This window comes from Theobroma cacao, chromosome 2 (genome assembly GCF_053813885.1).
Source record: "Theobroma cacao isolate CCN51 chromosome 2, ASM5381388v1, whole genome shotgun sequence".
Taxonomy (NCBI): Eukaryota; Viridiplantae; Streptophyta; class Magnoliopsida; order Malvales; family Malvaceae; genus Theobroma; species Theobroma cacao.
The window spans coordinates 3,239,008-3,264,827 of NC_142640.1; the positions used below are offsets into that span (position 1 = coordinate 3,239,008).

A 25,820-nucleotide genomic window follows, 5' to 3' on the forward strand; every position below is an offset into this window, starting at 1 on the left:
TTAATAAATTAAATATTCGAATGTCTTCTTGAACTTTGGGAATATAAAAAAAAAAGCAATCTAACTGCATTCTTGTTTTAGGCCACACGATTTGTACGTGTTCTGCATTCTCCTCACATGCTTGAATATTGATGCAAAACAGTTTTAATGGTGGGGTTGCTTATGATTTTTTATAATAAAACCTACAAATGCATAACTGCAGCTAGCTTGACCTTTATTTTGGGGCAGGTGGTTTTTGCTTCTAACACCAAGAAAAATCTCAACGACGAGGAAGACGTGTAAAAGATTCGCTTCATTGGGAAAGTTTCATATTTCATATATTTAAGTGTCACAAACAAGGAGTGGTATTCACCTGACTCAACTAAACTATATAACAAAGGTGTTGAAACGATTCAACATGAACAATTGCAAGACAATTGAAACTCTTTTGAATGCAAAAGAGAAATTGTCAATTGACTCAAGTAACAATCTCTACAATTCTAATGAATATAGAAGTTTAATTGGTTGCCTTCTCTATATATGTTCAACTCGATCATAACTGATGTTTGCTGTCAGTTACTTGTCAAAATTCATGCAACAACCATGGCAATCACATCTTACAACAGCCAAAAGGATTTTGAGGTATCTAAAAGGTACAGCAAGCTATGGTGTTGCATTCATACAAGCTAAAACCATTGAACTTGTAGGATTTTCTGATAGTGATTGAGGAGGTAGCATTGATGATGCCAAAAGTACCTCTGGATATGTATTTACTCTTGGGAATGGAGTGTTTTCATGGAATTCACACAAGCAATAATCAGTGGCACAATCCTTAGCAAAAGCAGAGTACGTAGCAGCTGCTGCAGCCGCAAACCAAGGGATATGGTTGAGAAAAATTCTACTTGATCTTGGAATGCTGTTGATGAATCCTACCAAGGTGTTTGTTGACAACAAATCTGCCATATCAATAGCTCAAAATCCAGTTTTCCATGGGAGAACTAAACACATTCATGTAAAATATCATGCCTTGAGGGATGCACAAAAGAAAAGTGAAATTCTTGTACAGTATTGCTCATCTGATGATCAAGCTGCTGACATTATGACTAAGCCTTTTTCTAAGGCTAAGTTTGAACATAATCAAGAAACACTTATGGTAAAGAATGCAAGCATTAAGGAAGGGTGTTAAGAATAATACTTGCATGGCTTGGTGTCCGTGTATGTGCAGTTGTTGATTATTTGGATAAAGACATGCAGTTGCTAGTTATTTGAATTTAGACATGCAGTTACTTGTAGTAAATTGTTTTTAAACTTCCTTTTAACACTTGTAATCCATGCCTTAACACTTGAATCCATGTCTTGACAAGTGTTATGTATGTAACTATCTTTTTTATGTATAAATAGGGGTGTTTAGTATGAATAAAGTGTGCCTTCATCAGAACAATTTCTGTTCTTCTTTAAGTTGCTTCATACAGCAACTTTAGTTCTGCCCTTACTTTATCTTCAGATTCAACCACTTCCTTACTGGCAGGTATGCACGCAAATGCAATTATGCATTAGTGTGGAAAACTATCCTTTTAAGCATTTGAGCTAAAGAGTGCTAATTACACTCACGAAAAACAGGTTTTATCTTTGTTCAATTTATCTTGCTTTGAATTGGTTTTGTAACATTACTGTTATATATACTTAATTAAAAAAAGTACTGCTTACTCAAAAGTTCCGTTTTTGGACTAGCTTGTTTATTGTTCTGTATGACTAGATGCTTTCAATAGTAGTAGAATTTTCAAAAATTTCTAGTAAAAATTCATGTCATTCCCAAGACAATGAGTATTTTCACTGTTGAAAATCTCTACAATTTCAACAAAAATTTCTAATTTTTCGATTTTACTACTTACAGATGTGCATATTCCTGTGCATGGGAGGCAACAGCACAACATGGATGAACACGGCGGTGTTAGTAACTTGCATCCGCAACTTCCGCCGCAACCGTGGCCCAGTATCCGGCATCTTGAAAGGCTATGTCGGTCTCAGCACCGCCATCTTCACCGACCTCTGCTCCGCACTCTTCTCCAACGACCCCGCCAAATTCCTCATCATGCTCGCGGTCATCCCCTTCGCCGTTTGCCTCACGGCCATCTTCTTCCTCCGTGAAATCCCCCAAACCGCCTCCGTTGCGGCAGAGAAGGAAGAAACCCGCTATTTCGCAATATTTAACATAGTAGCAGTCGTAGTCGCCGTTTATCTTTTGGCTTACGATTTCATCGGTTGGACCAATCAAGTTTTTCGTTCGTTTTTGCGGTTATTCTCCTTATTTTATTAGCTAGTCCGTTGGCAGTTTCGGTTTATTCTTTTGTAAAGAGTTGGCTTTTGGTCGGGTTCGAAGCTGACAAGGAGCGACAGGAACCGTTGCTGAAAGAGGAAGCTACGGAGGCAAGGAAAGCGGAGATTGTTGCAGAGGAGGAGGAGGAAGTGGCGGCTGCTGCTGTGGCGGCCGAGGTAGAGGTGGCAGTGGTGGAAAAGAGTAGGATTTTAAATTAATATTTTAAAGGCATTATCCACTCGTTATATAAACTTCTGCTGCGTGAAAGATTCTATATACCAAATAATTAATTCCTGTCGACATTCCACTTTTAAGCAAGGGACTCAAGAAAAAGAAATTAATTAGCATTTAAAGTTTTGAGTTTTACTATGGCTTCTGATATACGTTGAAGAAACGCCATGAATGTGTCACGATTTCCAATTTCACATAGTAGGACCAGAATATGAAGATCCGCAAAGAGCACCTTCACTGAATCCAACTTGGTCTCTCCTCCTTTAATTCTCCAAGTGCAGCAGTGACCCCTCAAAGTGGGAATCCGCGTCTAAACGTGCAATAGAGTTGGTGAGAGATAATAAAAGCAGCTTGATAATTTGTTCTTTGTAACTAGGTACATGGCCATGAAAGTAAGTCAGAAATGAGATTTGACGGATATATATATATATATGGACCTACCCCAAAAATATCAAATATTAGCAGGGTAAAGTGCCCTATTGGCTTTGTTACGCACAATTATAACCTTTGGATAAGAACCATTGGTGTGAACTTAAGTACAAGCCAACTCTTGCGTGCATCATTTGCTAACAAAGGCAAATTCGACCTCTCGAGTATAGGATCCTTACCTAGTAAGTTAAAAGGAGTGAAAATATAAGTAAATAATAAAAGGGGTTTTTCCCATTACTGAAAACAATTGAGCTCTTTATTGAACAAGCCTCAAATAGTGTACAATGCAACGATCGAATCTGATGGTATGCACAATTTGCCAATAGGCAGTAGTAACAACCTCGTACAGATATCAAATGACAAATCAACAACAACGACATTATTTTTGAGTTACAGGGATGTCTCTATACACCAAAAGTTCTAGTAGGGAAGGATGATCTACTGTTCCTACTGATTGGTAAATGAACATAGACCTCATGAACCTCCTGCTTGTAGACTTCTCCTCTATCTCTATCAATTGCATAGCAGATGTAAACAGTGTCGATTACATTGTCCAACACATGGACAAAGAAACCCAGCACTATGATTAGTAGCACCCATGCAAGAACAGCAACGATGTATGCATTAACCCCTAGATCGCTAACGCCATGTAAGATAGCACATACCTGCATATACGTATTCAATACAGGTAATATAAATATAAGAAGAAAGAAAAGAATAACAAGCCCAGCAAATCATTCTATTTAGTGATGAGAGACTCACCACAATGGCATAAACAGATGAGAGGACAAAAATTACTCCTGCTAACAAACGAGTTGATACAGTCTCCACAAAAACAGCAGAGAGTAGGTTTCGCTTTAGAAGCTCATACGTCATCCTTGCAGATGTGCAGTAAGCTTCACCAGTTATTGCTGCAAAGTTGATGGTGAACTTGTTAAGAAAGTCTATTGCTGACAGTAGGGCATTAACACAACACCGCAGGACAAGGTTGACTATCCCAGGAACATCTTCTTCTCTAGCACTATCAACAGCAGCACGCACCAGTCGAACAGCACAAATAAGTAGTCCAGATAGACAGACAGTGCCAGAAGAAGGACCAAATGCATTTCTGCAAGTGTTTAGAATCCAAAGATTAAAAGGATTAACATGTTATAACCATTAATTTTCTAGTCAGAAAGCTAACTATTTAAAAACCAACATACATTAGTGATGCCTTAGAAGGATGTCTAGTTTGGCTTTCACTATCGCAGACATTTCATCAAATTATCCTTCACATCTAAAAACCATATCTAAATCTATGTTATCAACTATGTACCATTACTATCACACTAAGCTGATCACCAAGATCATAATCTTTGATAATGAATCAATACAATCTAGTGTTCATACGTTAAGCATGTATCCAAAACAGCCAATCAAAATCACAAATAAAATCCAACTCAAACTTAGTTTCAGCTACCATCACCCAAAAGTAGAAAACTGTATATATTAGTACACTAAAATGCATAGATTGTTATGAAGAAAAACTGAAAACAGTAGGAAGTTACCTCAAAGAACTTCTTGTACTCCGCTTAGGTTTGGAATCATCCTTGGAGAAGTACCACTGTGCAATAGTGCCACTGATCACATAAACCTGAGCTTCCACCATTGCAGTCAAAGACCACAACATTGTCAAAATCGCCAATGTGTAATAAGCAGGCACCCAGCTATCTTGTTTCCAAACACATGTATACTCCCCATTCGATTCTTTAGCCACAATTTTCCCATTAAATCTAGCAAACACCAAGAACACAACAATTGGCGCATAATAGATCACCAATCCAACTGTCAACAACGGTATCACCAAAAACAATCCTAAATTCCTCGAAAGCGCATCAGAAGCAACCGCAATAATCGTCACAGTCAACTCGATTCGCTGCCAATTAGACACAATGATCCAAACAATAATCCCAACTACTAAAAGAACAAAAACAAGCACCAAAATTCTATAAACCAAAGGGAAAGCATCACTACAAGAAGAAGTCAAAGTACAAGCAACGAACCAATAAACATCGAAGAAAATTGGCATGATTATAAAGAAAGGAAGCAAGGCATAAACGATCTGCTTTGTGTAATGTTTGAGTAATAAAAGCAAAAGAAAACAAATTGGTACACTTAAAATCAAAGTTATAACAAGGGTCCATACTAAATAAGTCCAAAGACTGGAACTTGACAACGAAACAAGTGAAATTTCAAAGACCCAATCAGAATTTGATAAAAAGGAAGAGTCTTGAACGCAAGAAGTGGAATTAGAATCGTAGGTGAAACTCGAAACGTTGGAGTAATTGGTGTTCCGATGGAAGATTGAGAAAATACCAAAAGCGAACGTGCAGACGACTAAGAGAACGAAGAGGATGAGAAAAGGAAGGTCTTTGAAAGGTCTGGGTCCGTAATTGAAAGAGATCTGGAGGAATTGGGTGGGGTCGGGCTCAGAAGGGTCGGGTTGAGCTGGTTCTTCGATTGGAGGAGATAAGTAGGTGGAGCTGGTCGTGGGCTTGGAGAGGAGAGGAGTGGTTGGTAAAGCGGCGTCATAAAGAGATACGGGTTTGGAGGTGTTGGTTTCTTCTTCTGTGCTGCCCATTGCAGCAACAACTCAAAGAGAGAAAGAGCTATGGAGAAAGAATCAAAGAAACGTCTGTAGACCGAGAATTCTGATTTGATAGAGGGACTTTCGGGACTTTTGCTTTTGTTTGTTTTACTTTTTTTGATATAATTTTTTGTTATTTTTGTTTGGGTGTGTTTTTGCTTTGTTGACTGTTTGTTCAGTTAAACCAAACTGAGAGATCTGGAGAAGAAGATGGGTGGGAAGATAGGAATGCCACGTGGGAATTATTTAAATTTCTCAAATAAAAAAAAAAGCCGGTGAAATAGTTGGTCTTCTTCTCTGTTTTCAGAGATTAGGATAAGTTCGATGACAGAGGAATTTGATATTACGCAAATGCTCATTTATCATTCCAAATTCTGAATTTAAAGGCCCTTTTCATTGTATTGAGATTGATTTGGCAATATTAATGAATGATGATGAGTTTGGAAAATGATTTTGTAGCACATTAACAAGCATGAAAATTATAGTTGAAAATAAATAATAAATAACCAAAACATCAAGTAAATAAAACCCAAGAAAGACAAGCATAATAGAAAGGAATACATTCCTTGCGATTACTTAAAAAATTGTTAGCGTTAATAACAGTAGCCAGATACGATAGCTGAAGGAAGGGCAAGAAAAGGGCAAGCTACAATATTTTCAAAGTGAAGCCTGTGACTCATTGATCTAATTCGTGCCAGTAATTTATGGTGGCAATGATACAAGTGGAGCAAAGTATAAATCAATTATATAGAGAACAAAATCAGCAGAGTCAAAACACAAAACTTTCTGTTGTTAATAGAAACCAGGAGCTTCAATTTTCCTCATCCCATTTGCTCTTTGGTATCTCTCCAGAGTCAGCAATTATGACCTTCTTTCTAGGTTTCCCGCTGTAAGTTCCAGCTCCACCTTCGATCATATACACAATGTCCATGCCTTGAATAACCTTACCGAAAACAACATGCTCTCCATCCAACCTGAAAAAGAACGTAAAATGATTAAAAGTTTGATCAACAACTTATTTTCATAATGAGGAATTTGAGATGTTCTATCTCCCATTATCACTGGATAAACAGACACGGAAACATGGTGACTAATCTTTTACAGGCAACGTATTTCACATTAATTGTCCAGATGATGGGCATAGCTGAAAAAACATATTTACATTAGCATCGAGAAAGCCAGCTTTGTCAGATGATTAAAAACATAGAAAAAGCATGACATCCAGGAGGTTGAAAACGGTCCATGAATTAGGTCTCTAAACCCAACAATTTTTTTTTTGTTTTACAGAAAGATTCTTCATCCCTCCACCTAAGTTTCAACACGCCATTACCATAGAGCTTACCAGCTGGCTTTGACAGTGGTGATAAAAAACTGGGAGCCATTAGAATCAGGTCCTGTATTAGCCATGGAAACTACACCTGCAATAAAATATTAAAGAGAGAAACAACTGAATATTTGAAGAAAAATTGACAATAAAAAGGAAGTAACTAGACAAGAGCAAAAACATTAAAGCTTTTAAGTTCAGAAAGCATTTGTGTCTATAGATCATATCTAATTAAAACAAGACAGACAGCTAAATAATACATATAAGAACACCTGCATGTGAATTTTTTATCTTAAAGTTCTCATCAGGAAAGGTGCCACCATATATAGACTCACTTCCCCTTCCATCACCATGAACTATATCACCACCTTGAATCACAAATCCGGATATTATACGATGGAATGGTATTCCCTTATAACGAAGGGCTTTCCCACTGGCACCCTTGCCTTTCTCTCCTGCAGATGGGAAGCAAAAACTTAAGCATATTTTACCATGAAATTTTAAACTGGCTATCAATAGTACTGGTAGGTACAAAACTAACAAGAAGCTAAGACTGAAGTACCTGTACACAAAGCCCTGAAATTTTCTGCAAACAACAACTGATAGCATTAGCCAGCCATTCAACAATTAATGGAACAAGTTAGAATACAGTAAAAATTGGAAATAATTTGAGAAAGAAACTAATAAATCTAAATCAGCTTAAAAGGTAAGCTTTTCCCACACATGACATATGACAAGGCTTAAAGTAGCTTGTGCATGGCTAATGTGCCGATGGTTTCAAGAAACTAATAAGTTTCTAAGCAACTAAATCTACTGAGACAGACAATCAAAACATACCAACAGTTTTTGGCACAACTTCGCCATACAATCCAATGATGATTCTACCTGCAGAGCACAAATTGTAGCACTTTTAAGCTAAAAAGAAACAAGTCTCATCACTGAGCATGTGGGAAAAAGAAGTTGTACCTACGTGCTGGCCATCAATATCAACATCCAAGTAGACTCTGTGGGTGATCTCATGCTCCTCTTCTACAGTCTTCTCTTCCTCCTGAGCAACAATTAAAGAGTCAATTACTACCAAAAATTGTTGACTTAACCTATCCAAATTAACAGAATGAGGCAAAATCAGATAAACAACATCAAGGAAACTGCAATCTCATGCTTGTCTCAACAAAGCACATTCAGAACCCCAAATAAAATCCTTTTACTAGAAACTAAAAAAAAAAGTAAATGCTCAGGTTGTAACAGGACACTTCAAAATATCTTCATTGCATCTTTCATGAATAGCATATCTCAGAAACAAGCTTTTACCATAACCACCCAATTCAGAAATATATCCAGAAAAATCACTGAATTTGAATCATATCCAACAAAATAAACAGAACAAAAAACCAAAATGAAACGGAACCCATCAATCCCATTAGAGTATATTGAAAACCCAAATCTCTTTTACCGGAAAAAGTGCTACTAATGAATAAAATAATCCAAATTCAGATCCAAAGACTACATATCTACACATGTCCAGGTATTGGGTATTTAGAAAAGAAGAAGCGTACCCGTTTAGTACCGGATAAAGAGAAAATGACGAAAATTGAGAGGACGATGAAGAGCAGAAGGCATCGAGGTTGTACCAAAATCGAGATCTCCCGACGCATCTTTTTCTTTGTTAATCTTTTACCCTAATGATTGACAATAACACTTTAAATTACTTTCCATTTGAGTTACAAACACAGAACAAAGAAATCCCAATTTTTCTTCTTTTTTTTTTCTTTGTTTCTCTAATATAATCACCCTCAGTTACCTAGCAAGAAGGGTAGAAGACTGGAGAGTTTGGGCACCGGGCCTTATTTTATTAATCAAAGGAAAACACTTTATTTACCGCATAATAACTAAATAAACCTTCAACTATTAAGAAAAAAAAAATTCATTAAAATTTTATATTTTTATTTTAAATTAAATCATTTTTATGATTAATATTTAATATTTATCTTCAATCAAAATATTACTTATTTTATATCAAGTTATATTGCTAATAGATTATAATAAATAGTGAAATTCATGATAACTTAATTATGTTTTTGATTAATTATTAATTTAAATATGTTTTAATTAAAATAATTAGTTGATTTGATATAAAATAAAATATATGAATTCAATTGAAATAATAATAAAATAATAAAAATATATTTAATTTTTTTAAATAATTTAAAAAAACTTTAGTGTTTAAAGCAAGATTTATTTACTATTTAATTTTACTGCCATTACGAGAGTAATATTGAGATTGAGAAATGAGTTAATGAGAAATTTTAGACTATTCCCGGTTGTATTATTGTAAAACGATCTTCCGTAATCCATCAGGAGTTGGGACCATCACCATTTTTCATCAGAGCCAAGCACGTGTGGCACGTGTAAAGAGGAGAAGGAGAATCGAAATGAGCCCAGTCTCATTTATAGATAGGCCTGGGCTGAGATTCATATATTATTACGATTAGACCCAATGGGCTAAATGAGCTTCTACACTAAGCCCAACTGCTCATATTGGATACAATTGATACGAAAGGACAATAATAATAAATGATATTTTAATGGAAACTATCCAAGTAAAAAATGTTGTGCTATGTTTCTTCTTTGCCTAAATTTGCTAAATTTGTTGGTTTGCCTTTATTTTTTTTTTCAGGATGATTAATTGGATGTCTATATTTACATGTAATACGTATACAAACCTACGTTTTCCATTTTAAATACGAATAATTTTAATGTTAAAAATAGCATGCTAGAAAGAAAACTATAGTGGCCTAAATTTACAGAAACAAATCTTAATAGCTTTTTGGAACAAGTGACTTTCTTCATCCGTGTCGAAGCCAATCTGAATTCTCATTTGCATCAGCAACTTGTAATTCTCTAGAATATAAGAAGCCTCGAATCACATTCATCTCAAAGTCTTTTATACTGAACATGTTGAGGCTCGCAATCTGAGCTAACTGGTACCGACAGTCATTTTGCCTAAAACAATCATTACTAATCTAGTATTTGTATGATCAGAAGTGTAAGTCACGAATCACCAGTTTGTGGATTTGAAATAGGATTAGACTAAATAAGCTATAACATAAAAGTTGATTCGTAAAGAGCTAACCAGTTTGTTGGTTTGAAGTAGGATAAAGGAAACTTCCAAGACTAAATAAGGGATAAAGATAAAAGTTTGATTTGTCTATAATTAAAAGAAAAAAAAAAGTTGACTTTATCTATGAGTTTTTTTTTTTAGAAAAAAAAACTATTTACGAATTTAATGTATTATTTTATTTTAGGTATTTATACACAGATAAACATATATACATATATGTTACATTAAACATATTAAAGGAAGTGAGTCCATACTTTAATTCCATATCCAATAAGTAAGAGATATTGAAAAGTTTATAAACAGAAGCATTGTACAACTTACTTGTTGGTATTAAAAAAAAATGGATTCGATTAATAAACTTGTTGGTATTATATTTTCCAAATGAAAACAAGTAGTTGTTTTTCTTAATTTTTGCAAATCAACATGTTCTTGTCTGGCTGTACTAGTGGTTTTTTTTTTTTAAATAAAAGAGTTTATATAGAAATAACATATAAAAAACGTCCAAAGTCCATTGAAAAAGAATTCGGCTTGAAAGCATCAGTTCACCCATGATTTGAAACTAAAACTGATGTTCTCTATCGTCATTAAGAAAAACTCACTCACATGCTTAATTATAAATTCAAAAGAGGCCAAGTCCTCTAGCTATAATTATTTTATAGAAAAAAAAAGATTAATTGAATTAATGACATAAAAAGAAATTAGTTGATTTGCATGACGGCAACCCACTCATCCTTTAATGTCATTACACACGCATGATTCATGATGAAACATTAGTTTAATTTTATTTTTTTAAGCATATGTTATAGGACCATAGCAACTTGCATTTTTTTATTTAGTTTAGTTCGGTTTGATTGAATTTTTTTTTTTATTTATTTCACAAAAACGGAAACATTATTACGACTTCATTATTCTCAAAATTATTTATAAATAAATGCTAGTACAAAGTTACAAAGTGTATGATACTTTTTGTGGTAAATGCGATCTTATGATCGTCTTTTAAATTTTATTTTTTTAGAATTGAGAGAAGGGAATTTTGAATTTTATTTTTTAATAAAAAATTATGTATCAATCAATAAATCAAATACTTAAATATCTTCTTAAACTTTGAGAATACAAATATAAAAAAAATCTAACTGTACTTCTTGTTTGACGCCACATGATTTGTACGTGTTCTGCATTTTCCTCACATGCTTGAATATTGATGCAACACGGTTTTAATGGTGGGGTTGCTTATGATTTTTTATAATAAAACCTACGCATGCATAACTGCAGCTAGCGTGACCTTCGTTTTGGGGCAGGTGGTCTTTACTTCTAACACCAAGAAAAATCTCAACGACAAGGAAGACGTGTAAAAGATTCGCTTCATTGGGAAATATATAGATCTTCATCGATAAGGAAACGTGTAGTGCTCATCAATTCAACAACAAGAGACATAATTTCCAAAGAAAGAGAATTACTACACAAAATGCAATATCATTTCATATTAAAGTGATGGTTCTCTTTTGCATGGTGGTTTCCATATACAGTTGGTGAAAGCAAAATGAAGACGGCTTAAACTCAGAATGGAGGAAAAATATCCTTGGACCTAAGAGATCGTAGCACGGTAGCAGCAGCAGGTTGCCCTAATTAATTATCAACTGATCTTGCCTTCCCCTCATTGAAAACAACTTGTGGCCGTGTCGACACAGCTATTCTACTTGTCTTTTGGATCTTTTTGTTCTTTATGAATAAATAGTTGAAGATATTCACGCATAAAAAACGAAAACAACGTCTTAGGTTTGCTTTGTTTGGAAATGACCTTTGGCTGCTAGTTATGGCCGCTGGACCGATGTCCATTAATGGTGACCCACAAGGGACAATTAGCTAACAACATGGGCACATGGTGCCAAAACAAGCCAGCTGGCTCAGCACTTTCCTTTTCTTTTCGATAGGTTTATCTTTAAATGAAAACAAAAAAGAATTCATATTTCAGCCCTTTGCCTTTTTTTCTGTTGAGGATTCCCTCAATCAAATCAAAAGTTCTTCGTAAGCAAGGCGCCGGAAACAAGCAAGCCCACTCTCGACCGTCGAAACAAAATTCTTTAATCAACTTGGTAGAGAAAAGTAGGCATGAAACATGCTCCAATCTGACTCAAATTAAAAACAATGTGTTCAGATACATTATCCTACGATTCACGCACCAAAAATGTTCGGATGGTAAGGATCTCGATTTCCCTTTGATGGTTGTTTGTTTTTTTATTAATAATTTTGCAGCACAGGTATTTTATTCATATTAAGAGTTACCCTTTTTGATTATAACATAAATTAAATATGATATAAAATTATAAAAAAACATAATATTTCAAAAATATCTAAATTGTTTAAAAAATTAAAATAAGTTAAAAATTTTATTCTATTCAAATAAATTTTTATATTTTTATTTTAAATTAAATAAATTTTTATAATTAATTATTGATAATCAAAATATTATAATCATTTTATATTATTGATTTGACACTTAATATTAAATAATAAATAATATTTTAATTAACCTAATCAATTAATTATTAATTATAAAATTTTATTTAATTAAAAATAAAAAATATAAAAAATTTATTAAATATAATAAAAATAAAAATTTATTAAATAATTTAAATTTTTAAAATTTTAAAAAAATAATATAAAATGAATGAACGCATTCATAGATTTCATTTTTTTTTCTTTCCATTAGTTGTCACCAGTGTGTAATAAAATAGTTCAAGATCTCCCATGTTGTCGTAAACGTTTCAGGGCTAGATCAGAAAAGTTAAAGATGAGAGTAAAAAATCGTGATTGATTGAAACAAAAAATATATATATATATATATTTATTTATTTATATATAGCCTACTTAAGCCACATGTTTGTTCTTTTTCAACTTTGATAAAGACGACTTTGGCATTACATAATTTAATAATACGACAGTCGACAGCAAGCTGTACGACGGACCGTACCTACATAATGGTGCCTCCTTATCAATAATGACCCTGATAAGCAACTTGGCCTGGGAATCGACACCGTCCATGGTCGGGTCCACAAATACTTTGAATTAGATTCGTTTACTGTTTCGTGAATGCAACAGCTCCGGACAACCAAATCCCATCTGATCACACAACGCAGTCCAAATTTAATACGCACCGTTCACGGAAGATAAGATTTACAAGTCAATTTTTGCACCTACAATCTTTCTCCATCTCCGTTAAGAATTCCCAATGGCTTTGATTGTTACTTACAACCAAATTTTGAAACACTTGTCCCCTTTGGCTTTCGTTCTATACAGATGTTGAGAAAATTTATTTACGTAACAAAAGTTAAATACATAAAATGAACTGTTAAAATCTACAATTACCTCATGCAAAAAATAACTTACTTGCTACAAATAATCAAATATTAAGCTTAAATTTAATATTATTATCTTGTTATTTTAATGATTAATATTTGCTTAAAATCATAAAAAATTGAAAATAAACTTACCCACAACTATTAATGAATTTTTTAATCGTCATATGATTTTGTGTTAGAATTATTATGATAAAAAGAGATAATAATATATATATATAAGTGAATAAGATATGTTGTGATAGATGATAATAAATAAAATGTAAAGAATAAATAAAAAACAAAATAAAATTAAGAAGAAATTTGAAAAAAATTAAGTAGAATAACACACAGGATCATGAATAAAATCAGGTATAAACAATTTGGTTTCGTGTTTAAATTTTGTTGTACGGTAATGTTCTTGACAATAATCCATAAAGTCGGAAGCATGGTCACGGAACCAGCAGTGGCTGTCTTATGTAAGGCAATAAGGACACGAGCTTATAAGAGTCCCACTTGTATAAAGCACATATCGTATCATGATAGATTTCTGGGGATCCTTATCTTCTCTGTCACCACCCAAAGCCCAACAGTTGCAGATCAATCCAAGAATAAATTTATTAACCATTTTTTTTTAACTAAAGCAGTATGATTTTTTCATAATTGCTTCATCTTCTTTTGTGGGGTTATTGACCCAAAGTGTTTCTTTCGTCCTCTTTTGAAAGTAATGTGCAACTATGTTTTTCAGGAATATCGACTCAGCCATACCTAGGTACCTAGGGGCGAATATTCTGATTCATATTCTTCCCTATTTAATTCTTTTTTTCCTGTTTAATTCGTTAATATTCTTTGTCAAATTTGGTATGCATATTCTTTATTTTATAATTAAAAATTACCCAAAAATAAAGATTTTGATGCCCCGTAGGACATGGCATGCTTAGAAAAGAAGAAAACTAAGTACTGGTATTTTTATGATCTACAGGTATAATATTTTAATCGGTCGGGTCAAAACAATGAAATTAAGCTACCACCCAATTCGCATTATGTTTTTCTTCTTGAAGAAAAAGGCAAGACAGAATCATAATCTGCGTTAATACAGAGCCATGGATAAACCAAACGTTTCCTTGTACGTTTGACTAAAACGCAATACAGTGTGCTGCCAAAGACTCCCAGGAATATCAACACACTGTTGCTTGGGTGCTAATCCACGCGACATGCCCTGGCGCTCACCCCGCACATGCCGAGGCCTTACCTTTCCATTTCTTTCCAAGTTTGAAAGGTAGATGAGCCATGACTTTAAGCCCATAACTTTTTCTTTAAAAAAAAACAAAAAAGAAATCCCTTCACACTTTTTCACCCTTTTTTTTGACCATTTTTAAAAAATTCTTGTTGGATTTTTCTTTGGATGTATTTCTTTCACTCATAGTCATCTTATTATACGTGAGCATGGTGTAATTCAACATAAATTAAGGGCTCTATCCTGCCTCTCAGTGTCAATATTGAATATCCATGATGTAGATGGAATGGACACATTCATTCAATTTTCATGACAAGTTTGCCTCACTCTCTTTGGAAAAGATGCCTTTTTTTCTTTTTTTGCAAAAGTCCTTTTGGTCCCACGAATTTCTTTCCTTCTTGATCTACAAAGACAAAATGTTTTTCTTTTTCTTATGAGCATTTGGTATACTATTAGCATGAAATTTGGTCTTAAAATTCATATAATTACAATTATCATGTCATAAAATTAAATACAAAGCTTTGGGTAACTTTGGTGATCAGACATGTATTGGTAAGGAAACCAATTATACTTAAAAGGATGGAAAACATTCTTTTACTGATGTGATGTGAGCGAATCAAGTTGAAATTGTCCCCACCATAGAAAAAATCAGGAACCCAACAAGTCAACAACTGCAGCCACGCGTCTAGAATTCCAGCGATCCTCCGACGAAGCCATGGAAATCTAACGAACCGTATATCGAGGAACTTTACCCAGTCCAAGTCCAGTCAACAAAAAATAATTACCGTAAAAAATGATTAAATATAAAATAAAATATCAACACCGCCACCACCATACCGTAGATTATACCTGCAAGTAAAACAAAAGCCGCACCGTACGCGTCGACGTCGTGGCTACGGTTCTCAACCAAGCCCCTTGCTTTATTCACAAAAATCTTAACTTTAAATACCCAAGCCTGGCAACCCGCTCCATATCCCAAAACCTCAAACTCCAAGCACTCCCCAACCACCTTTATTGTTTTTGTTGGGTTTGCCTTTGTTTAGACAGCTTCTAGGGTGATGAGGTTTCGAGAAACTTACACGTTCAGTGCCTGGAAATGGCTAGGCTTCGTGTCTGCCGTATGGGTTCAGACCATTTCAGGCAATAACTACACTTTTTCGAACTACTCTGATGCTATCAAGACGCTCATGAACCTTACCCAGCTCGAGCTTAACAATTTGTCTGTGGCTAAAGATGTTGGTAAGGCTTTTGGTCTCCTGGCTGGCCTTGCCTCTGATCGTTTGCCCACCCCGGTTATTCTCCTTATTGGTTCCATTGAAGGGTTGATTGGTTATGGTGCTCAATGGCTCGTCGTCAGTCATAAGATTCAACCACTTCCTTACTGGCAGGTATGCAAGCAAATGCAATTATGCATTAGTGTGGAAAACTATCCTTTTAAGCATTTGAGCTAAAGAGTGCTAATTACACTCACGAAAAACAGGTTTTATCTTTGTTCAATTTATCTTGCTTTGAATTGGTTTTGTAACATTACTGTTATATATACTTAATTAAAAAAAGTACTGCTTACTCAAAAGTTCCATTTTTGGACTAGCTTGTTTATTGTTCTGTATGACTAGATGCTTTCAATAGTAGTAGAATTTTCAAAAATTTCTAGTAAAAATTCATGTCATTCCCAAGACAATGAGTATTTTCACTGTTGAAAATCTCTACAATTTCAACAAAAATTTCTAATTTTTCGATTTTACTACTTACAGATGTGCATATTCCTGTGCATGGGAGGCAACAGCACAACATGGATGAACACGGCGGTGTTAGTAACTTGCATCCGCAACTTCCGCCGCAACCGTGGCCCAGTATCCGGCATCTTGAAAGGCTATGTCGGTCTCAGCACCGCCATCTTCACCGACCTCTGCTCCGCACTCTTCTCCAACGACCCCGCCAAATTCCTCATCATGCTCGCGGTCATCCCCTTCGCCGTTTGCCTCACGGCCATCTTCTTCCTCCGTGAAATCCCCCAAACCGCCTCCGTTGCGGCAGAGAAGGAAGAAACCCGCTATTTCGCAATATTTAACATAGTAGCCGTCGTAGTCGCTGTTTATCTTTTAGCTTACGATTTCATCGGTTCGACCAATCAAGTTTTTTCGCTCGTTTTTGCGGTTATTCTCCTTATTTTATTAGCTAGTCCGTTGGCAGTTCCGGTTTATTCTTTTGTAAAGAGTTGGCGTTTGGTCGGGTTCGAAGCTGACATGGAGCGACAGGAACCGTTGCTGAAAGAGGAAGCTACGGAGGCAAGGAAAGCGGAGATTGTTACAGAGGAGGAGGAGGAAGTGGAGGCTGCTGCTGTGGCGGCGGAGGAAGAAGTGGCAGTGGTGGAAAAGAGTAGGCCGGAGTTAGGAGAGGACCACACGATGTTCGAGGCGATGACGACCTGGGACTTTTGGATTTTGTTTGTTTCGTTTCTGTGTGGGGTGGGAACAGGTATGGCGGTGATGAATAACATGGCGCAGATTGGGTTGGCCCTTGGACACGCCGATGTTTCCATGTTCGTCTCGCTGACAAGCATTTGGGGCTTTTTTGGCCGGATCATTTCGGGTTCAGTTTCTGAGTATTTTCTCAAGTAAGCTTTTCCTTTGCCCAAACTCAATTTTCTTTCTTGATTTTGACATTTCGTTCCATTAGGATCTTTTCCGTTGGATTCATATTGCTTTTATTCTTTTATTTATCGCAGTGGAGAGACTAGGTCTAAGTCGTCCCATTATAATACTATGCAACTTGATACTACCTTTTAGGCTTTTTCTAACATTTTCCAAATCCATTGTTGCCTTCGTGAAATGAACAAAAAATATATCTTTTGATGCAGCCCTGTTCATTGTCTTTTGATCTGTCAAAGGAATTCTCTATTTTTAGAGTGGTCAAATCCTTTCTCTTATTTTATTGGATTACTAAAAAAATTTTTGATGGGAGAAGATTCTAGATAATTTCTCAAAGAAAGAAAGGGACTAGTTACCTAATAATATGCTTTTAAGAGCCAGGGTAGGTTTCTTTCTCTCTCCCTTTTATGGTGTATTTTGTATTTTTGTTGGAAATCTTGTGTAGATAATGATTTCTTTGTAACTAAGAAAATCTGATCTCAATCCGGGTACGGGTGGATTTCAACATGAAATTTACCCGAAATTCTGTTGCTCTTTCTTGTGATTTACATTATTTAATCAAATTTCTAGCTTTTTAGAAGCAAAGGATGTTGTATGGTCAATTAATGTGGGACAGGCAAAGTTTTTTGTTGCTTAAATGGAGCTCAGTTTGCAGAGCCGTGCCATAAGCACAAGGCATATTGTTTTGCTATTTTTTTGCTAAAGTGCACACACAAAGGACCACAACGTATTTATTTTGACAATGAAATTGATGAAAAATCCCTTGATTTTGCCCCTTTTTTCCTATGCAATGTCATGCCACTTACACCATATTAATGCCTTGATGCTGACAATTTTGGCACAAAATATCAATTGGTGGACTTGATTGTGATTGGCTGTCTCTTTCACTAATTACAACAATTTTACTTGTCCACGAATTTTTTTGATTCTTGTTTTGGAATCGTTGAAACTAAAAGTTGTATTGGTTGCAAAGTAGGTGAATTAATGTGAGAAATGGACGATGTGGATGATGGAAGAGAGAGATAACCTTGTTAAAACTATGCCCACGATGGGTGTCATCTGATGAGCTCACAGCATAGCTCTTGGCAGGCATCTTAAGCCATTGCCATCTTTCTCAGTTGGCCATTTTGGATAGCTTCATAGGATTATTGGGTTATTGGATTGAGCCTTTACTTCACAGATGATGATGCCTATATGCATTGTAATCCGCATCAGTATTGATATTTGCCGTCCTCTAAATCATTTTTCTATGCTCTTTGTTGAATGCATTTATTGGAGCTTGAAGGTTTAGCGACTGCTTTCAGTCGTTGTTAATGTTGATAGATTAATTGGGCAAGCTTACATAGTTGTTAAGAGAGATGACTTTCTTTCATGACTGTATCCATGTGGATTGATTTGCTATATATTTAGTTGTAAGATAGATGACTTTCTGTCATAATAACTGTATTCCATGGGCATTGATGTGTCGTATATTTAATTGAATGAGTTTTTCAACTAGCACTCACTATGAACTTCCTGCAGGAAAGCTGGAACACCTAGGCCTCTTTGGAATGCAGCATCTCAGATCCTGATGGCAGTTGGGTTCCTTCTCATGGCACTGGCTATGCCTGGTTCCCTGTACATCGGTTCAATTGTTGTTGGCATCTGCTATGGAGTCCGTCTAGCAGTTACAGTCCCTGTTGCGTCAGAACTATTTGGTCTCAAATATTATGGTCTGCTCTACAACATTTTAGTCCTCAACCTTCCCATTGGTTCCTTCCTCTTCTCTGGCCTGCTTGCTGGCTATCTATATGATGCACAGGCTACCCCAACACCAGGAGGTGGGAATACCTGTGTGGGAGCCCATTGTTATAGGCTTGTGTTTATCATAATGGCTATAGCCTCAGTTATTGGATTTGGTTTGGATGTTTTGCTGGCAATTAGAACCAAGAACGTTTATACCAAGATATTCACCAGTCGAAAATCGAAGAAATCCTTGACGGCATCTAGTGGCCAATGATAGACAATTCTGCAGCAAACACAAGGCTGGAATTGAGGATTGATGGGCTTTTTGCTCAGTGATATCCTAGGTATAGCATTTGCTGGTTCAGTCATTTTATAAGATGATCAGTGATTCTAGAAGACCATTAGTAGGCTATGTGGTCTGATATAATTTCCACGTCTATATTACTAGTCTGATGTGAGGATTTTTTTTTTTTTGGTTTAAAGAAAATGTTCCATGAGATGTTATCAGAATTTTGTTTAAATCTTTTCTCAGTGGACAACACCAACTTGCCCTGTTTGATCTGTCGGATGGAATCTCATTTATTGGTAGCACTGATATTCCGCTAGAGTCAATTATCAAGGTTTCAGAGAATAGAACTTACAAGCTCTGCCTTAGCGGCCATCTGCTCTGGCAGATTATTAGGCGACAGAATGAGGAAGACGATTACGAAACATTATAATAAACAAACTTGCAGCTACTGATCGCCCACAGGATTCTGGAGAGTGCATTTCATTTTCAATCAACTTCATCCCTCCTGGCTAATAGATGTTTTTATTAAGTGCAAGTTCCACAAAATTCAATTATTGTCAAATAAACAAGTTACTTAACCACTTATTACCTGATAAAAGCGAGAATGATGCTTTTGCTGCTTAGGCTGAAATTCAGTGGCTGCTCCCCCATCCAAATCAATCCCAATATCTAGCCAAATCAGATATTAATAAAGAGGAGGTGAAAGTCCAAACAAAAGGGTCCTACCTGGAAATGCCTTTCTTGCAGACACAGAGTCTGTCATCGGCTTGTCTGGCCCTGTTTGGTTTGATACACATGACCCAAGTTTGTGTTCATGTTTAGGCATTGACGGATTAAAGCCAGTGGACTACAGAAATGGTCTTCATGTGGTAAAGGCCCAGTCTGAAAATGGAAGATTTTAGAGGCCATAATTTGTTCATGCGCATTAAAACCCCAATGGAACAAAGGACTATAAATTTTTAGCCCTTTGCCACTTTTTAAAAGGAAAAATATACTGCCTATACACTAGTAGAAAACATTTGACACAATGTTTCTTCATTGCATTTCCTACTTTTGCAAACAGATTTGATGTCATTACAAAAGAAAATTTACAGGCTATTATGACCACACTGTTGGTATCTTCAATGACATCACATGGTACAACGTTTTTAAACCTAAACCTGAAGTAGAAGGTTCTGGTTGGTGAAAAGAGAACTTCAACAATCAACATTTCCACTTCATTATCCCTGTCCTTGTCTTTTTCAACTTTCATTTCCCTTTTGGGAGGCTCTCCGGGTGTGAAATCGGTTTCGTTCTTTTATTTGTTCATCCAATTAACCTTTCGGGTTGTGGGAGGGGGAGGGGCAATCAATTTAAATTGACTTTGGAGCATGTAAATGCATGGTCGCCGTATCACGCGCGCGTGCAAGTTCTAGCCATGAAGCCTTCTGGAATCACTTGCCTGACAATGGAGGACTAGACTTAAAACTAAAGCAGGCTGAGCATTGATCACTCCTCTTCTTAAATGTCACTGCCCTTACCTATTTCCAAGTCACTCTCCATCAATTGGCTAGCTTCAATCCTTGTAGAAATTGCGGTCTCCATAATCAAACAAAAATTAAGGCATAGCCTAAAACTAAACGGCAAACAGCCACGCCAAGACTATTTGGACAACTGATCTGGAATCTCTCTGAATTAATGGTACTGCCTGTTAAAGTAGTTCAAAGCCCCTATGTGGCTAGACTGGACCTAATCTTGCGAGCTCCATTTTGGTAATATCCATAATTTTGGTTAAACGAAAGGAATATCGTCCAACAGAGTTGCATGGTGCATGTGCAGGGTTATCAATTTGCCGACAAAAACCAGTGTTTGCAAAGTTGTTTCCACCCAAACCCAAATCTTAGATCAAGAATACGTAACTTAGACTCATCATTTAGCTCCTAGCAACAATCCAAATCTCCATTAAAGCAAGAGAGACTAAAGATGAAGCAAGGGTCGATAAAGCCAAATTGCAGAATAAATTTTCCCCTGGACGGATTACAACGTTGAGTCTAAGCCTGTACAATTTAGCAGCAAAGACAAGTTATTAATCACCACAAAAGTAGCTGTTTGACAATTTACGTTCACATCACATGAACCTCTTTCTTATAAGTATAACATGTGAGCAGCGCACGGGGTGTTCACAGGCCCGCACTGTTTCCTTGTGATCCCCACCACAAGCCTTAAGTACTCTCCCTAGCTCTTTCCCTCCCTCTTCTGCAATCTTCATTATTCTATATAACCTTCCTATCTATATAAGCTTCATCATTTTGTTCATCGATTACAGTCATGCTTTTCCGCTAGCAGTATGTTTTACACACTCCAATGCGGAAACATGAAACATTCTCCTATTTTTGGTGGTTACTTGGCTTTCTTCTTTCTTCTAAGCATTTCCTTGGCTGCTTCCTATGGTTCTCTCTCTCTCTCTCTCATTGGTATGACTGTTCAATTCTAATGGGATTTTGCAGAAAACTTAATTTTATGGTTTTTGTTTGTTGTTGCAGATGGGCCAGCATATGATTTTACTGCTTATACAGAGGTAAATTTTGATATGTGAAAAAATTGTTTGTTGAAGAAATCATCATCTATTGACTATTGTGAAATGATCGGTCTCAAATTATTTGATTCACACCATGTCAATGACTCTTCATGTTATTGGTTTGCAGTGTAAAGCACAGCCGGAGGAGCCACTTTACCAGGGAGGGATACTGAAAGATCAGCAGCCAGTTATGAAACGGAGCATTATTAGCGAGACTGCAACTGGTTTTTACACGCCAGCTTTTGTATTGAAGAATCTCACGCAGGGCAGCGTTTACTGTTTCTCCAGTTAGGTTTCTCCACTTCTCTTTCACTTCTGTTTCTTTGTAATGCTTTTTAGTACACTATGCTCTCAACTCTCAACGTATCATTGTTAGTGGCTTAGTTTTCTGTCACAGTATCACCCGTGCCCCCAAAAAGTGACATTGTTAAAGGCTTGGATTTTTGGAACATAAGTGACAGCCGACGGGTCATTCAACATTACAACAATCAAAGGCAATGTGTTGTCCATACTTGAAAAGGAATCTTGATACATTGCTCTGACCCCAGCTGAAGGACCATCCCTATTGTAGAGGCAACTGAATTTTGGCATTGACATAAAAAATTGAAAACTTCCTGTCATGTGAACATACTATGAATTGTACTCTGAATCTTCAGACGTTTCATTTAAAACATTTATAGGAGATACAAAATCGATTATATTATGCGTTCGCTTATTATCTTGGTGCTTAACAGCTTGGGTCAGGATCCAAGGCGCCAATTCAGCTCTCATTAGGGCAAGCTTGAAGACTGAAAACAGAACATATGATTGTATAGGGACTGTTTCAGCTAAGAGTGGATGCTGGTCATTTCTCAAGGGTGGATTCATTCTTGATTCACCTTCAAATTTAGCTTTACTACTATTTCAGGTGAATATGTATATTCCAAATACCATTTTCCTTTAGGTATAATGTTTCTATTTAGGCTTTTGCAGGTGGAAAATTGAGCTTCAACTCATGAATTGAATCCCACAAATGCTTCTTCTAAGAACTTTTTCTTGTGTTTTGGATATGCAGAATTCAGATGATAAGGATATCGATATAACAATTGCTAGCTCCTCATTACAGCCATTTACTGATCAGGAATGGAGGATCAACCAGCAATACATAATTAACACTGTAATTACTGGTCACACTTTTCTCTCATTTCATATTTGATTCTCAATGTTTTTAAGCTTCTCTTGCCAATTGAGTGTGAGAGTCGGACTCTGCGAAATGATTTGACAACAACGGAAACATCCAATCTTAACAACCTTGTTAAGACAGAACTGCAAAATCTTTCAAAAGGCTTACATTAAAGCAGGTTTGCACTTTGCTATTGCGTTTATAACATTTAACGGAGGAACTGTTTGAACTTTTTCCAGCAAAGGAAGCGCGCTGCAACAATACATGTGTCTGACCAACAAGGAAATAGATTGCAAGGAGCGGAAATAACTGTGGATCAAGTCTCAAAAGATTTTCCATTTGGTTCTGCAATAGCAAGCACTATTCTTGGAAATTTGCCCTATCAGGTATGTGCAGCTTGTGAACTTCTCAGTATCTTTTGCCATCATATGATGTATTATTAAGCACAACTTCACCAACTACTATAATGCTAGTTAATTGATTGTGTTTTCATTCTATCTTCCAGAGTTGGTTTGTTGAGCGATTCAATGCGGCAGTGTTTGAAAATGAACTCAAATGGTATGCAACAGAACCTGATCAAGGGAAGACCAACTACACCATAGCAGACCAAATGTTGGAATTTGTTCGAGCCCACCAAATAATAGCCAGAGGTCACAACATATTCTGGGAAGACCCTAAATACACGCCCGCATGGGTTCGGAACCTTGCAGGTCCTGAGCTACAATCAGCAGTCAACTCCAGGATACAAAGCTTAATGAGCAAATACAAAGAAGAATTCATACACTGGGATGTTAGCAATGAGATGCTCCATTTTGATTTCTATGAACAACGACTTGGACCCGATGCAACCTTGCATTTCTATGAGACTGCACATCAATCAGACCCATTAGCAACCCTTTTCATGAATGAATTTAATGTTGTGGAAACCTGCAGTGATGTGAAATCAACGGTTGACACCTACATTGAAAGGATAAGAGATCTTAAACAAGGCGGCATGTACATGGATGGAATTGGCTTGGAGAGTCATTTTACAGTACCAAACCCTGCTCTAATGAGAGCTGTGCTAGACAAATTGGCTACACTTGGACTACCCATATGGCTTACGGAAGTAGATATTAGCAGCTCGGTTGGTGAAGAATTACAGGTGAACAAATAGAATTCTCAACATTACCAGAGGAAAGATTTCACATTTTAGGCATTACTTCAAGGGCAAACTTTTGATGTTATCTTTCTTTTGTTTCCTTAACAGGCTATCTACCTAGAACAGGTACTAAGAGAAGGCTTTTCACATCCTTCAGTGAATGGGATAATGCTTTGGACCGCTCTCCATCCTAAAGGGTGCTACGAAATGTGCCTAACTGATAAAAATTTTAAAAACCTCCCAGCTGGTGAAGTGGTTGACAACCTCTTGAAAGAATGGCAAACCGGGGAGATTAATGGGCAAACAGATGAACATGGTTCATACAGCTTTTATGGTTTCTTAGGTGAATACAAAGTAAACGTCAGCAGCGGCAACAGATCAGCAAATTCTACTTTCTCACTCTGCCGTAGTGATGAAACTAAACACTTCAGCATTCAGTTGTAACACCCATGATTCTAGTCTCACTTTATACAAGGGAAAACTAAATTAGATTTTAATATATAAACACATCTTTGCTTGCACGATTTAAACTAGACAATTGACTAAACACGTCTAGAATACGTCCATTTGGGAGTACTAACTCTTTTGCAAATATAAACGAGTTTACTAAGGTCACCTCAGGCTGTGTCTCAGTGGTCTATTACCTTTTGGGAGAGGAGTTTCTGATAGCCCAATCCCGTTGATATTGGGCTCGAGCCCTAGGATCCTGCAAGCCAGAATTCTACCTCCTTTTTCTTTGTTTTCCGTTAAGCAAATGGTTGGATTATGTCCATTCAATGAGTTCAATCAGCAAGCCACTGCAACAGAATATGTTCTCCAAACATGCCTTCAGCAGGCAGCTTCCATCATACATTTGTTACTCTTCAAAATCACTCTACTCTCTCCTGTTTCCCTTGTGGTTGACATTTAAAGAAGATTCACCCTATGGTATTTAAGGAACCTTATCACGTTATCTTTAGTGTTTCTTCATTCTGAACTCCATTAACCCTTCCACTTCTTCAATTAACTGCAACTCCAATCAATTAGATAAGATTCTCATGGATATGTCCCCAGTGATAAGCTGCCTTCTTTTTTAAAACCGTCTTTCTGGTATGATTCGTGAATGGCCGCTACAACAACAATATCATAACAAATGAGGAAGAGACTTGACAGGATAATGTAGTCAGTTCAATTATGGGGCATGATGAAGAAGTGGGGTGCGTGGGACCCGCCATAGAAATAATGGAGCGTTTGTGACATTATGTCGAGATTTATGTTCATTTGGTCCATTTCCTTAACTTATGCTGGATTCTGACAGCGTTGTTTATGATTTTGCCTCCCTTAACAAACAAAACCAGAAAGAAAAAATAAGTCTATCAGCTTCCGTTACTCTGGAGCAAACTTGAAGTGGAACATGTCGCAATGCCAGGTGAATTTTCAACCGTTCTGTTCTATTCCATACTTCATCGTTTCTGCTATGAAGTTAAAGGAAAACCAAGAGTATAATTCATGGTTAAACTTTCTTACCTTGTTCAAATCTCTGCCGGAAACAAAGTCTATGCTTTAAAGATACAATGCCTCCAAGTTTCCTCTCTGATTGAAACCATCATATAAAGAAGCAACGAAATCTTTGATGACTAGGCTTCTCCATTATTAAGAAATTATGAAGACAATATTCTTGGTCAAGTGGAATCTTGTTTTTAGCAGGTTTAGACCT

At 36.3% G+C, this 25,820-nt stretch overlaps 4 protein-coding genes and 3 long non-coding RNA genes across 8 annotated transcripts; 3 read left to right on the forward strand and 4 right to left on the reverse strand.

Moving 5' to 3' along the window:
- Window positions 1-291: 291 nt before the first annotated feature.
- On the reverse strand, window positions 292-2,005 carry LOC148763922 (uncharacterized). The gene is made up of 2 exons (XR_016024497.1): window positions 1,872-2,005; window positions 292-935 (listed from the first exon to the last, which is right to left on the reverse strand). It is a non-coding gene; the product is annotated as an uncharacterized LOC148763922 (long non-coding RNA).
- On the forward strand, window positions 1,349-2,183 carry LOC148763923 (uncharacterized). Its single transcript, XR_016024496.1, has 2 exons — window positions 1,349-1,507; window positions 1,874-2,183. It is a non-coding gene; the product is annotated as an uncharacterized LOC148763923 (long non-coding RNA).
- A 1,007-nt stretch (window positions 2,184-3,190) lies between these two features.
- LOC18607641 (uncharacterized) lies at window positions 3,191-5,727 on the reverse strand. Its single transcript, XM_018115444.2, has 3 exons — window positions 4,504-5,727; window positions 3,719-4,064; window positions 3,191-3,621 (listed from the first exon to the last, which is right to left on the reverse strand). The coding sequence occupies exons 1-3, from the start codon at window positions 5,574-5,576 to the stop codon at window positions 3,361-3,363; spliced, it is 1,680 nt and encodes a 559-aa protein (XP_017970933.2). The 5' UTR covers window positions 5,577-5,727; the 3' UTR covers window positions 3,191-3,360.
- Window positions 5,728-6,236: 509 nt separating this feature from the next.
- Window positions 6,237-8,781, reverse strand: LOC108660938 (peptidyl-prolyl cis-trans isomerase CYP21-1-like). 2 transcript variants are annotated; one of them, XM_088803354.1, is made up of 8 exons: window positions 8,708-8,781; window positions 8,463-8,585; window positions 7,873-7,954; window positions 7,744-7,791; window positions 7,469-7,492; window positions 7,179-7,361; window positions 6,925-7,000; window positions 6,237-6,556 (listed from the first exon to the last, which is right to left on the reverse strand). In XM_088803354.1, the coding sequence occupies exons 2-8, from the start codon at window positions 8,559-8,561 to the stop codon at window positions 6,394-6,396; spliced, it is 675 nt and encodes a 224-aa protein (XP_088659480.1). In that variant the 5' UTR covers window positions 8,562-8,585; window positions 8,708-8,781; the 3' UTR covers window positions 6,237-6,393. The 2 variants fall into 2 exon arrangements, with proteins under 2 accessions (XP_088659480.1, XP_088659479.1); XM_088803353.1 differs by lacking the exon at window positions 8,708-8,781 and having other exon boundaries at window positions 8,463-8,701.
- A 6,398-nt stretch (window positions 8,782-15,179) lies between these two features.
- On the reverse strand, window positions 15,180-15,585 carry LOC148763924 (uncharacterized). Its single transcript, XR_016024664.1, has 2 exons — window positions 15,449-15,585; window positions 15,180-15,345 (listed from the first exon to the last, which is right to left on the reverse strand). It is a non-coding gene; the product is annotated as an uncharacterized LOC148763924 (long non-coding RNA).
- LOC18607571 (protein NUCLEAR FUSION DEFECTIVE 4-like) lies at window positions 15,531-19,514 on the forward strand. Its single transcript, XM_007041817.3, has 3 exons — window positions 15,531-15,987; window positions 16,354-17,216; window positions 18,772-19,514. The coding sequence occupies exons 1-3, from the start codon at window positions 15,658-15,660 to the stop codon at window positions 19,247-19,249; spliced, it is 1,671 nt and encodes a 556-aa protein (XP_007041879.1). The 5' UTR covers window positions 15,531-15,657; the 3' UTR covers window positions 19,250-19,514.
- A 1,897-nt stretch (window positions 19,515-21,411) lies between these two features.
- On the forward strand, window positions 21,412-24,645 carry LOC18607572 (Glycosyl hydrolase family 10 protein). The gene is made up of 8 exons (XM_018114642.2): window positions 21,412-21,693; window positions 21,787-21,821; window positions 21,949-22,108; window positions 22,556-22,728; window positions 22,876-22,977; window positions 23,223-23,369; window positions 23,489-24,127; window positions 24,233-24,645. The coding sequence occupies exons 1-8, from the start codon at window positions 21,591-21,593 to the stop codon at window positions 24,566-24,568; spliced, it is 1,695 nt and encodes a 564-aa protein (XP_017970131.2). The 5' UTR covers window positions 21,412-21,590; the 3' UTR covers window positions 24,569-24,645.
- The last annotated feature ends 1,175 nt before the right edge of the window (window positions 24,646-25,820 follow it).